This window comes from Manis javanica, chromosome 9 (assembly GCF_040802235.1).
Source record: "Manis javanica isolate MJ-LG chromosome 9, MJ_LKY, whole genome shotgun sequence".
Classification (NCBI taxonomy): Eukaryota; Metazoa; Chordata; class Mammalia; order Pholidota; family Manidae; genus Manis; species Manis javanica.
This window is the reverse complement of record NC_133164.1, coordinates 109,428,503-109,442,798: the sequence shown is the minus strand read 5'-3', so window position 1 is coordinate 109,442,798 and position 14,296 is coordinate 109,428,503. Positions and strand designations below refer to the sequence as shown.

The window sequence follows — 14,296 nt, the reverse complement described above, 5'->3', positions numbered from 1 at the left end:
GCCTGGGCTCCAGCCTCCTGCCTGCCATGCTGTTGGTGCCCAGCACGGGGGGATTTCCCAGAGGAGCAGCCCCCCGGGGCTGGAGGTGGGCTTCTGCCCCATGTGACCTTGGGTGGCAGTATCCATTCCAAGCCCCAGTCCAGTTGCAAGCTGGAATCTGGTGGAACTATCAGTGACTCCTAACACCTGGGGCGCCTGCCAGATACAGGTTCTGACCCAGGAGGTGTGGGGTGGGGCCTGAACCGCACTGTGAGTGGGACAGCTCCAGCTCAGGGGTCGGCCACCTCTTCCTGTAAAGGTCCAGAGAGTAAAAATTTTAGGCCTTGTGACTAAGAGGCAAAATTGTGAATATTACCTAGGTTCTTCTATAACAAAAGAGGAAAATATCCACAAATTTCCTATTGATGACACTCAAAATATAATGATAATTGAATGCAATATGTTTATAATACAGGTCTACTAATGAAAAAATTGAAATTCTTTTTCTGGGAGGGATAATATTTCACTCGACTGGGGTTCACAACACTCCCTATCATCAAATCAGGTGTTAGTGTTGGTCTGTGAAAAGCATCTTAGCTCAAGCACTGCACAAAAACAGGCGGCAGGGTGGATGTGGCCCATGGGCTGTGGGGCATCAACCCTGCTCTATACCAATGGTCAACCTGAGATTTATCAAACACAGGGGAAATTTTCCCTCTCTTCCCGTCTTGGACAAAGGACGGAGATCCAGGGGCCTGCTGGGATGGGGAGGCCTCTTGCCCTGTCTCCCACTCCCACTCCTTCTCATGCCTCAGGTGACGTAAGGAAGCTCTGGGCCAGCTCACCAAATAGTGCAGGTGACAGCACCCGGCCAGGTGCGCTCCTGGCTCTGCCATGAACTAGCTGTCCACTCCTTCCTTCATGGATGCATTTCGCCACTCAGCATTGCCCCTTAAGAACTCAGCCTGGTGCCAGTTACTGGGATGAGTGGTGCTGGCTGAGAACAACCACTGAGAATTGCTCTAAGACCATCAGAGGGAAGGGTGTGTGTGTGTGTGTGTGTGTGTGTGTGTGTGTGTGTGTGTGTGTTTGTGTGTGTGTGTGTGTGTGTAACAGGTACACAAAATAGACTACATTAGCTAGATAGCTTCTGAGGTGCATAAGTGATGACTGCCTGGGCTGTATTAATTTAGCCCTATCTAGAAATGCCTGGAAAATAATAGGCATTCAATGAGTCATTGTGGAATAAATAATTGAAGATTGAATTCTGAGGTCCTTGGTTGTTACTGAGGTCAGTATGAGAATGAAACACGTCTCTTCAGCTGCTATAACACTGGCTTTGAACATACTATCCATTGATAGGGAGGGAAGGGCACCTGGATTTGAAACCTAGCTCCATTTCTAAGTAACTAGCTGTGCTACTGTATGTCTGTTACTTTACCTGCTAGTGTATCAGTTTTCTAACCTATAGAATGTAAACTAACTCATAGGATTTTTGAGAGGCTTACATAAAATCATATAAAGCAACCACCCAACATGGTCTCAGGAAAGTCCTTCAAATTCTTTCATTCAAGGATACAGGCAGTACATTCTGCTCAGAATACAGAGATAAGACTGGCCTTCCTAACACCCAGGATGGGTTTTCCTGTGCCAGGTAACCAGGACTCTCTGATTCACCCCTGCTCCAGCTGTTAAGGAATGAACGGCCAAACCGAATGGTAAATGGCAGCGACACTGATGCTCTCGAGAAGCCTCATCCACCCCTTTCCTCTAAAATGTTTGGAAACAACAAGCAGAAAGCTAAATGTGAGCGGGTAGGAGGAAGGAAGTGACACTTGAGCAAATGTTTTGGTAATAAAGGGACAGGAAATTACGTTTGGACCCTTCAAGGGGGCTCCCTAACTCACTAGGAAAGAGACCTGAGATATGTGCAGCATCGAGTCACAGCCTGGAAATTTGAGGCTCAGGAGGTGAGTAGAGTGCTGTGTTCTGGTTTGCTCTAGAAAATTCTGATCTGTTCCACTACTTCATGGAACATGATCATCAGTGACAAGGAGTCAACATAATTCTGTCCTTTTAAAATCTGGCACAATGGCCATAAATCCCAAGGAAAGAATGAATGGCTTTAACGGCTTAAATGGACCAAAACCTCTTTTCTGTTCTCTCGCATTTCCTTCAGCTTCTAAAAGGGTTGGCTGGACTGCCGGCTCCTCCTCCTGTCCTTCAAGGGACCCTGGAGGGACAGGGAAGGCTGGGCCTTGGTGACAGAGTCTAGGTATCAAATACTGGATATGCCTGTACCAGCTGTGTGATCTTGGTCATTTTTCTTATGTGACCTGCAATTTTTTTCATCTGTGAAAGGGAGATAATAATTCATGGCTTTTAGGATTAAGAATAAAATAGAATAAAAAATGCAGCTAGTAAAATGTCTGGGACAAAATAAATACCCAGAAATGTCAGGTCTCCTCCACCTTTCCCCTCACTTTTTAAAAGTGAGCACTTTGATCTGGGTTGAAGAAAGAAATAAAACACAGGAAAACAATTAGTGGGAAAACATATTTTCCTTTAACATAGCAGCAGGAAAAAAACTGAAGACCTGTATTATCTCGTAATTGAAACTTTAGATGATAATTACAGTGTAGTTAGCATTTATTGAATATTTACTATGTGTCAGACACCGTTCTAAGGGTTCTACATATACTGACTCTCTTCGCTTCTGGTCCTTATAACAAGCCCATGAGGTGGGTACGCTCAGTACCCCATGTGGCACAGGAGGAAGCTGGCACAGGAGGAAGCTGGGGCACGGGAGAGTTATTTAGCTAGTAAGTGGCGGAGCCGGGTTGGACCTAGGCAGGTTCACTTCCTGGGAAGGAGACCGTGAGACAGACTTTCTGGAAGGAGGCGTATGAGAAGTGTTCCCAGGATACACCCGGGAGAGGGAAGCGCAATGGCAGACGGAGAAGCTGGGCTGAGGTGCGCTGGCAAGAGAGGCCTCAGCCGGCTGCACTGGGAGCTGGGGAGCAGGGGGTCCCCTGGGAGCGTCAGACTGAGGCAAGGAGGGTTGAGTTTTGTACCCCCTTAACTGGATATCAGATGCAGCTGCCTCTGGTTGGGGTGTGTGGTCTTCAGAAAAGTGGCTCGTTTCCACCCCAGGCAATTCCTGGAGAAGGACTCGACTGAGAGATGCCCACCGCCCACAGCCCGGTACCTCGCCAGCCGGCATCCATGGCAGTCGCCCTTTGCCTCACTCAGATCCGCTTGCTTTGAATAAATCCTGGGAGCAGCTGTTCCTGGATCCTGGAGGGAACTTGCAAGAGAAATACTAGTGGGGACAAAACCAGCTCTGGGGTGGGAAGCCAGCTCTGATACCCAGCGTCTCCCTCCTCTATTCTCCATTCTAGAATCCCCTCCCCCTTGGCAAGAACCTCTGCTAACCTTGGGTGCTTACTATGGGCTGGCTCGGTCCTTATACACGAGGGGTATGCGCCTCTGATAACCATGCCCCTCAGGTCTGCAAACAAGGCAAGGGAGTTTGACTTCTCGGTGGGGTGCTGCCTTCAGCCTCCTGTTCCCCATTCTTGATTTCTTTGGGTTGGATAATTGAACTGCTGCTGGTTACCCCGGGGATAACGTACTTTATTAATCATTTCCAAACATCTCTGCAGTAGAGGCCCCTGTGCCTAGCACTCCCACCCTGCTGATAATCCCCCATCGGATCTCTGTTATCTTAGGATCCTGGCATCCCCCCTGTCGCCAAGGGCCCAGTCCTACAGCGGCATCTGGCACCTCAGTCCTGGCCTGCAGCAACGCGGGCCCTTCTCACCAGCATGGTCCTCTCTGCTTGTAAATGCAGTGTCCGCTGGCCTCTCGCAGAGCAGTCATCTGGTGCATTTCTGGCCTTGGTATCACGTCTGCCCCAGTGATCCCACCACTCCAGGCTTTTTGGTTCTTTCCTCCATACCTGCCATGACAGTCCTGGCATTTCCTCTGGACTTCACGTCACCATCATTTGCTGCAAGCTGAGCAGCAGGTGAGAACCTGTCCCTGGGTCCCTGCCAGGGTGTTCAATCCCCTATGAATAAACTGTCCCTCGTCTCACTTTACATTCTGTTGCCCCTTGACCAGCGCCCTGAGAATCCAGTCCCACCATCCTCCCAGTTCCCGTGGGCACTCATGGGCCTGGTCCTACAGCTCTGTTGGGGTGGAGTCCTTCTCTAATCTAGGCAGGCCCGGCACCTGCGCAGCTTCGTTGTGTCTTAACGCCAGCTGATGGGCCTGATGGCTGGAGAAGAGGCGGAGGCGGGCATGTGCCGTTTTAGAGGGTGAGGCCTCTGCATCATCCTCAGGCAGACATGGGCGCTGGCCTTACAGAGGGAGGAATGGGCTGCTTAGGCAACCAGGGAGGACTCACCAGAACCTGGGGATTCAAGTTCAGGCACCAACCCAGAGAGCGCCCTCCGCCCCAACCAGGGCTCTGGCCGTGGGGTAGCAGACCTCTGGAGGCTACAACTTCAGCCCTTTCTGGAGCTCTGCTTCACAGAACAAGTCCTGCGCCTGGGCCTTAGCTCATATTTGGCTGCAGGAGATGAGGCTCTCTTTAGATGCAGCCAAAGGGTCTCTCTGGCTTCATTTCGCCTTTAATGGGTGATACATCATCCACAGATTTTTGTCTTTTTCCAGTGTGCCCAGCAATAGCCATCCACGTTCATGTCTTCTAATCTCTGCTTTGCCTTACCTCTCAAATGCCTGCCGCAACGCACACTCCAGCACACCCGCTTCCATCACCTGCCATCCCAGTTCAGTTCTTCCACAGTGAACATTTTAACACTGGCATGGCTCGGCATGACAGAAGCTATCCATGATCATCTACCACTAGTGATGGAGTCACACGGCTAGTGGCTCAGTGGGTGACCAAGCTCCGAAATCCTGTTTTAGTTTTTCAAGAGCCTATCTTCTTGGACCACTCCTAGTACCAAAGGTCACAGGCTGGGTTCTCTGGGATGCAGACAGAGACCATCTGCATACATGAAGTTGGTGGAGAGATGTTCTCAGGATGGGCACAGTAGAGGTGAAGGGAGCAGGACTGGGCAGGGAGGGCTGAACAGGGGTGCAGTTTGGTGAGGCCCCAGCCAGTCCTGGGGCATTCTGGAGTTGAGGGGCCCTTCAAATTCATCCTGAGGTGGAGCTGGGGGCTGGGCCTTTATTCTTCCCTCCTGCATGGGTGGTTGCTCCCTGAAATGGGGGAGCATGATTTGGGGTAACAACCACTCTCTGGCTGCCGACCAGCCTCCAAGATGCTGCAGAGCTATTTGATGCCAACAATCCCAGCAGTGGGGGATAAATGCTTCTGTCCTGGCATGGGACTTGTGGAGGTGGGCATCTGGGCTATTGCTAAGGCAGGCACCCAACACACTGTGCTGTCTGCACACTCGAATTCAGGATAAGGAAGGTGCAGCACTTACTTTTAAAGCAAACCTTTTTCTTTAAATAAAACAACATCTGGAAAACTAATGAATCAGAGAAGTCTTTTATTAGGATCTTTCTGAAAAAATTGTTGGCAGCTGGGGAGTGGGGGGTTGCTTTCTAGATCTCCAGTGTCCTTTGGCCCAGGAATCTTGTTTTCTGCGGTTGCAGTAAAAGCTTGTCAGTCGTGCCTACCAATGTCCTGTCAGTTTTAAGCCTGAAGTAGGTTATGTCCATTTAGATGATATAACAACTCGAACTTCCATAAATTCCTACCTTATAACATTCCCTCTATCCTCCAGTTACCTTCAATTTATTCTTCAAGGCCCAGGCCAAATGCTTCCTCCGTGAAGCCTCACTGGACACCACCTGGCCAGAAAGAATCACGCCCTACATTCTTATCACTTTTTGCCCATCTCTGCTTTCAGCGCTTAATCCATGGTCTTTTGCTAGATAACAAACTCATCAGCAAGAAGAAAATAGAGAACATATGCCTGGCATAGACTAAGATTCAAGAGATGCTTGTCTACTGAATAAAAATGTTTCACTGCAGTATCTTTATTCATAAATTTTCACTAAAACTTAAAGTGCCACTGGGAAGGTAGGTCAAGTTTTAGACAATACATTTCACATTTGGGGAAACTGAAGCACTAAGTTATTTTGACACTAGTCAAAAGAAGAAGATATTGGCATTGGAACCTACACATTCAGCTTCCTTGGCTTTGCTGATTGCATGAAACCTACTCCACATACTTTGTCCAGAGTCTTGTTCAATCTTGATAGAGGTATGTTTCGAAGATAGTCATGTAATTCATTAGTCCTAGATTTAATGTGCTGACCTACTTTCTTTTTGAGGAATTAGTCATAACTTTGACAGCCATCCACTGTCATATACTTTGTCATACACAGTATATCCACTGGCATATACTTTGGTCTTTCCTCAGTGTCTACAAAATTTTTTGAGAAGATGGTAATACAGAGCAATATGGCAAAGAGTCTGGTGAATACAGGTGGAACCACAGAGAGGCCCCTTTGGGTAGACATCAAGTCCTATTATTGGAGTCCAGATAGAGAGGAGAACACAAAACAAAAATCCACCATTTTCCAAAGAACACAAATAATTTACAATCTTGTTTATCTAAGCTCAATAAGGACTTCTATATGTTCACTAAAAATATTAGCTCACATTACTGAGTGCAACGTGATGCTCTTGCAAGCATCTTATAGGCATAATCACATGGATTTACCAAATGCAATACAAGCTTTATATTGATGCCTACTCAAATCAGGCATGTGCTAGATTTCTTCTCTGGGAAATCTCAGACTATTAAGGAAGGCATCTTGGATGGCTGTGTCCTCCTTTAGAAACAAATAAAAAATCTCCAGCCAGATCTATCTTTCCAGACAGCTCTTCCTATGCTTTTCTAATAAGAAAGAATATAAATTAAGGCTGCATTTTCACTGTTATTTTAATAATCATCTAATTAGAATATGTTTACAGCAAGCCTGCTGATGCACGTACAAGAGAAAGCAGAAGGTTAGATACGTAAGCGTACTCAGGATTCCTTTGTCCTTCTGAGCTTTGCTGGAAGGTACGGGTACAGTGTGACTTTTTCATTTTCTTATCTGTAGGAAAGAAGACAATCTGTGTATCTGTGTGACGGAAGCATCTGTCCACAGAACGAATGGATCTAATCCTGCTGGTAAAGAGCAGAGTGAATTACGTACCTTTCTCCTAAGTTGCATATGCCTCTCACTGAGAAGGGCACTAATTAGAATACTTTCATAAGTAATTTGTTTAAAGGAAATTGGGAAACTAGAAATAATTCAAGTTTCATAGGCACATGAACTTTTTTCTCGTGCAAATGACTGAACCAAATGTGAAGGATGGTCTAAGATTGATGCTGCCATCACAGCAGGATCAACGTGAATTGAAAAACAAGATTCTGAGATTGTAGCACAAAACCATGTAACCATTCAAACAACAATCCATGTCCAGAAAAAAAGGACAGAAACAAGAAGTCTAAACACCTTTTTAGGCAATCGACATTCATAGTGCTGCATGTACAAAATGTAAGGTCTGACGGAAGAAGGATGATAACTTCAAAGCACACAATTGTGAGCTTGCTTTATTTAAACGACAATTATAAACACAAACTTCTCCGTAGTCTTTTTGAGTTTGTAAAAAGCAAAAAGAACTGAACATCTAATTTTTGAGATTCTTCTGGCTTTTCTTTTTGACCTTTGGTATTTGTATGTATTGATGATCTCTAAACCATTGTACAAAAACACCTTGAAGTGTCAAGCTTTAAAAATGAGTCTTCTTTTCTCTTTCTCCTGTGCAGCATGGATTATCTTGGCCTTGTCAAAATACATTCTCTAGTTAGAGGTTGGAAATATTTCCCTCCTGGCTCCAATGTATTGATTTTCTTCAACACTCAGCTCTGTCAGTCAGCCAGAGAGGTGAAAGGTGAAAGTTCACCCAGCACAGCTTGGCTTTACCTTCCTATTAATGTCACGCCCTTTCCACATTTGATCAGTTTATGTGATCACCAATCATAGAGAACTGGTACTGCCCCTCTTTTCCCAGTATTGATACATTTAAGTCATCAGAAGATGTTAAAACGATTCCTGGGATGGATACTGGCATTTGAATAGGGCCAAGATGTGCGGTCAACTCCTCTAACATGTATCTATTCTTAAAGAAAATTACATATATACTATTATATGAAGATTGACTCAATTCAAGCTGTTCTGTATTCTTACCTGAAAATTGAGGATCAACATTTGCTATTGACACATATAACCCCCTGTGAGCAATGAAGACCCATTTTGTTACTCCTGCTTTCTCTGAAAACCAATTATGCCCTTTACCTCAGGGATTCAAATTCAACTCCAAACTGAGTATTAAATGAAATGAATGTAATGATCTCAGCCCAGCCCCCCAACCCGGGACAGCTGACCTATGTCATCAAATCTGACAGGATATAATGTGGTACAATTAACGGTCTATTTAGAAGCAACTTAGGGTGGAGATGAAGCAACATGCATGCAATGTCCTTACCCAAACCACAGGGGGTGCTGTTGAGTTTCCAGTAGGTGTGTTTCCTTGGCAATCCCACTTCCGCAGCACGGCAGGGGGACTTCCTTCTCTACCATTCGAATGTCCTTTGTGAGCAAGTTTGCCTTTCCTGAAGCTAGCTCTCCAGGGAAATGAATGATTAGACAGAAATAGAAAGCTTAATTTGGTCAAGGTCAGGGTGGGATAGCAGAAAGCATATGGATTTAAATTGAGAATGTTTAAGAAGAATGAATGCTTTTAATGAGAAAACAATTTTTAGTACAGTTTGGTTTTATTTAACACACATATGTACACAGGGGCATTCAGCACATATAGAATCTATCAAGAAATGTCTTGAGAGGCAGATATTTCAATTCACTTACTGTACACAGTTCAATCATTGCATTTTCACACAGGTGTCACATCATGTCATCTTTTGCTTGTAAATTACCAATGAAGCCACATATATCTCTACATTTACAAGGACAAGTCCAAACACAGTGCCAATGAAATCAATAAAACACTAGAAGCACACACTGCTGTGATCATATAAAGTTTGCCTCAGTGCTGAGGAATCTAAGCTGTGATGGAGGCTGGGACTGTCATCACCAAAACAGCCAAGGCGAGATTTGTGTTAACAAGAATGCAAATATTAGTTCAACAATTAGAGATAGCTGTCTAACCATCAAATATCATCCTCTCTAGAGTTTTAGAATCATAATATTCTATGGGTCAATAATTTTGGCTGGCTGTGCAGACAGCCTGTGTGACGGCCTCGTGGCCTAAGCCCACAGCCCAGACGTTGCATTCTTCTGGCCCTTAACAGCATTTTTCTAAATCCCCTGAGCCATTTGGGCATTTCTGGTGGCTTGCCTAATGGTCCCACACCTTTCCCCTAATGCACTGAATGTATTGTTTTTAAAGAATCTCTAAGATGGTGTTTTTTTAAAAAAAATCTTCACTTCATCATTCCAAAACAGCTTTGTAGTCTACAATAAATTAATCCCCACTTAAGTTCATAAAGTAAACATGTGCTGGGTGTTGCAAAGAGTCAGGAGCCCACTGGAAACACAAGTGCATCTTTAACTTACCTCAGGTTTTCTCTATCTACACTGAACAGAACAGCAGGTTCACCAAACAAATTAAGTCTACGCTGTATAGTTCCTTTTTTTCTGCCTTGGAAACTACATATATAATCTTCATAAATACAATATACATGCATGTGGCATAAATTCACTTTGAAAGAACCCAAAAGTCTAAAACCAAGGAATAGCACAGGTTTGCCATCTATGGAAATAACATACTTCATACTATTAGTATGAAAGAGACATTCTAGTGGTCTCAGTTTGACATACTCCATAAAAATCAGTTTCAATAAAATAGCAGATGTATTTGTACTGAGACTGTGACCCTACCTTTTTGTAAATTACATAAACTCTGACAATCTACGCTTTTTAAATTAAATGCTGTCATTAGCATTTTGGTTCCTCTGCAAACTTTACATAGTTTCTCTTAATTTAATAAGTCATTTTCTCTTTTTGCAGTTAGTAAACCATTCACCCAACTAGCGAACCCATCAACAGCCAACCAACCGACCAAATCCCCAACTATACACCAATCAAAGTTGGTTAGGAGCAGTTCATACGAAGTATTATTTAATGGAGTCTCCCCCATTACCATGAGCAAGAACCAGCATAATTTGACATAACAAGAAGAAAGCAGCCTAGTTAAAGCTTACTCTGAAGCGTGATGAACTCTTGTTGCAATGTTTGCTCAAAGTGAGAGTCCTCACGTTTTCATACATACTCCTGAATGTGTGTGCTGATTACTAATTTTGATATTTGTTTAAAAGAAATGTTGTCTTAGCTTTTCTTTAATTCACCAGTGGGAGTTTGAAGGCTGGATTGTAACTATTACATGATAACTGACACAGATCATACCCATGGGACCTGTAAAGTTTCTGGATGTTAAGGCTAAGTTTTTTCTTAAAAGGATCTGTAACAACAGGCACAAATCTTTTTAGTTTTCTTCATTTAGCTATGCTTCCAGATTTGGTTCTTTATTAACAAAAATCTGTTTAAGAGATTAGTTATAATGACTGGAAAATTATTTTAACTAGATCATAAGTAGTAATGATTTTTATTTTGAACTACTTAACTACACTATCACTTAGCAGGATATGAGCATTTTAGAAGTCTGGGTGCCTGGGAAACTGTATTCCCCATAAGGAAAAAGAAGTATTTTTTTGTATATTTCCTCATTAATCTCAAAGGGGTTAGGTGTGGATAAAGAAGGCAGTGGCTAAACCCTGGGACATTGGACTAATTTTCCAGTGATAACTAGAAAAAAAAACATGTAAACACAGGATTTTTTTTGGTAAACAACCGTATGTTTTAGGAAACACTAATTGTAGGGTTTGAAGTAAAATAACTTCAATAATCAGGACTGCCACATTACTTCAAAATCCGATGTCTCAACGACCAGGTTCAAGGAGCACTTCAGAGAGGGGTTAGCTCTGGAAACGGCTGACTGGGTGGGGGCGCGGTCACAGTGTTGACTGATTTCCAGGCTTCCGGCGCCCCCAGCAACAGGAGCGTTCCCAGGGACAGCAGGCTTCCCCTCCCGCCCTGGCAGGGAGATGAGACCCAGTGACGGAAGGGCCACGTCCTGCAGAGCAGTGAGCGCGTGCCCATGAGACAGCTGGTGGCCCGAGCAGGAGCCTGTCCCCGGAACCATGCAGGGGTGACAGACTCGGCCGCGCGCCTGGACGACACCGGCGCGGGCAGCACTGGGGAGGATGCAGCAGACGGGCGCGGGCCGGCCCTACACCATGAAGCGGTGCTCCTTCCCGTCGTGGGCCATCAGGATGACGTTGCGGTTGGAAGTCCAGATGAGCCGGGCCAGCCTGAGGGCGTTGTGGGAGCCGGGCGAAGCCGGCTGCACGGGCGGCACCTGGTAGGTTTTAATGCAGCGCAGCTGCGGCGCTGAATTCAGCATGCCGATGCTTCCCAACAGCGAGGTGTTCATCTGCAGGGACGTGGGACAGGAGGGTGTGCGTGTCATTTAAAGGATCGGTTCCCTTTCCCTACCACAGATGGACACATGCTTCCAGTCACACTCTGTCCTCCGCATGCTTATTCACGTTCGCCTAAGACTTTATTCTTAACCTCTGACGGGTTCCTTTCAGTGTATTTGACATTGTTCTGATGCTATTATAGGAAATGGCTAAATCCAGAGAAATTTTACCTGGTGGGTAGAACTTGACGGCAGGAAAGTCCCGCAATCTGCACTTAGGGGCCTAAATCATCAATGTGAACCGTTCAGCCAGTATTTGGAAATTATTGACATTTCAAACTTTAGACCTTACTCTCTAACAACAGTGCTCACTGCATCCCTTGGAAGGAAGGGCCGTGAACAAGTTTTGGGACTTACAATGAGTTCAAGGAAATGAAGCAAAGGTAAGCAGTAGAGAGAGTGACAGTGGCAGGTCACGGGGTCAAAGCTCAAAACTTAACCTCCTTTCCCATCTCCATCTACCAACACCTTCCCTCCATTCCTGCCTTAAAACAAATTCAGTTTTTAGAAAGTTCTAGCTTATTTTGAAGGGAAAAGAAGAACCAGTTGTTTTTCAACACTGTTATCTGTGGCTCACTGCTTTGCTGCCATACTAAAGGGAGGATCTTTAACCCTTTATTGGCAATGCATTTTTATCAGTTGGTAACTTCTGCTTTCTGGCAGCTTTTCTGGATTTGACGTGAATTTTGACTTAAATTCATATAAGTGGAAAATAATGTGGGAATTATGGCTCATGAACAACAATGCATTCAGGTCAAAGTGCTAAATACTGAATGACAGTTACTTGGCAAGCTGATGTCAGAGTGACTGAGTCTAAAGAATCCTTTAGATTCTAAATATTACTTAACATTTTTTCAATATATATATATATATCTTTCCTGCTATTACAGATCACATGGAAAGCATACTGAAAATCAGGAAAGAGGTCTTGGAAATAATAATTTTCTTTGCACTAATTTTCATTTCATAGAAGATTGCAGGATTTGTGGGAAGCATGCAGATTATGATCCAGCATACACGAATGGTTGACACGTGAAACCCTGGCAAATCCTAGGACACTTAAAATGTGTTATTGCTGATATCATGTTCTGCATTTGGATCAGTGCAAAATATAAGCCATTCCTTTCTTCTAGCTCTTCTCAGCAGCAGGACGGTGTCAGAGGGTGTAAATCATGGCATCTCTAGCGGGATGCGTGCAGGCTCCACTGACATTTCCACAATTTAAATCATCTTGAGTAATAACCCTTTTAAGATGACTAATGTTACTGATTTTCCTGCATTAATAATAGTGCCGAACACAACACAGAGGTGAAAAAAAATCACTAGTGTACGAGGTTACATTTTAAAACCAAATGTATGGTCATCATTAACTCTTTCTACTAAAATTCACTTAACATTTAAAGCTGGTCATTCTCCAGAGTGTCTTCCCTTGCTTCCTTCCTTCTTTTTCTCCAAAACTCCATAAAAGATAAAAATCAGTGCCTTATTGCTTTATGGAGGTTTCCAGTTTAGTTTAAATATAAATAATGATGGTGAGATTGATCTGATAGTCTTCACTTATACAAAAAGTAACAGTACATAATAATTTAGTCCTCATACAGAGCAGGTCCAAATGATGCAGAAATTGCTGGTTAAAATTTACTAGCATCAACAGAAAAACTGTGCTTTTAAAAAATCTAATTTCTCAGTTGACAAGTAACTGCAAAGTATTCTTTATTCTTTATGAATTGTCTATGAAATTATATATGAAGCTTGATTTCTGATGGTGGCTCAAAGTACTAAGTGTATCCAATATGCTCAGACACTTCCTTATTTTTAATTCTTTCCCTCAAATTTAGCCACATCCAAAAAATGGGTTGAGGGCTAAATGGGATGGGAAGAGAATATCTTACCAGAACATTACTGATAGAGAGATTTCCCAAAAAAAAGACCATTATTCTACCTGGGTTCCCCTTACAAGCTGAGCTACCCTTTGAAGACTGATGTATCATTTACAAATTTGATTGACAAACGCCTTTGGTAGGGTCAAAAAGCCTGCCTGCCTCAGGACAGGGCTATCTGAAATTCGGTGAGGGATATTAACTATTATAGATGCACACAGTCAGAATGATAAAGACCCTATGTTAACTATAATTTTTTGCTCTCAGACCATCCTTTCCCAACCTCATCAAATTGGAGAAGGCATCTGAAGGTTAAGCATTGATTTTTCCAACACACTTGACCAAAGAACTCTTACCAGAACAATTAACCATTTTGTTATTCAGTGTTAATGTTTTCTTGACCAGTGATTGGCTGCAAATAAGTAAGGGCAATTTAAATCCTGAATCAATGAAAATGATGTGGAATTATGCTATTTGTTAAGATTAAATTTTTTATTGATTACAAAGATGATAAATACTCATTGTAGAAAATTCAAATAATAAAGAGAAATATAAAAAAGACAGCAGAAAATCCCCTGAAATATCACTCCCCAGAGACAATCACCAACATTTTGGTGAATATCTTTCCAGACCTCCCAGTATATATACACATAAAGAGAAGCAGCATTAAGTAATTTTATGTAAATAAGCTTATATTAAAAGGCATTTCACAGTCTACCTTCTTTATTCAACAAGGTGTTGAGGACAATCTTTTTATGTTAATGACTATAGATTTATGTCATTATTTTTAAATGGCTGAATGGTATTATACTATTTATTATTATTTACTATTATACTA

General features: G+C 43.3%; 1 protein-coding gene across 4 annotated transcripts in view; it reads right to left on the bottom strand.

The window, feature by feature from the left end:
- Positions 1-8,776: 8,776 nt before the first annotated feature.
- WDR7 (WD repeat domain 7) overlaps positions 8,777-14,296 on the bottom strand; it is a 354,103-nt gene continuing 348,583 nt past the window's right edge. For all 4 annotated transcript variants that reach the window (XM_073213119.1, XM_073213120.1, XM_073213121.1 and 1 more), the window contains one exon: positions 8,777-11,530. In XM_073213119.1, coding sequence (XP_073069220.1) covers positions 11,327-11,530 — 204 coding nt within the window. In that variant the 3' untranslated portion in view covers positions 8,777-11,326. The remainder of the gene's footprint in view (positions 11,531-14,296) is intronic.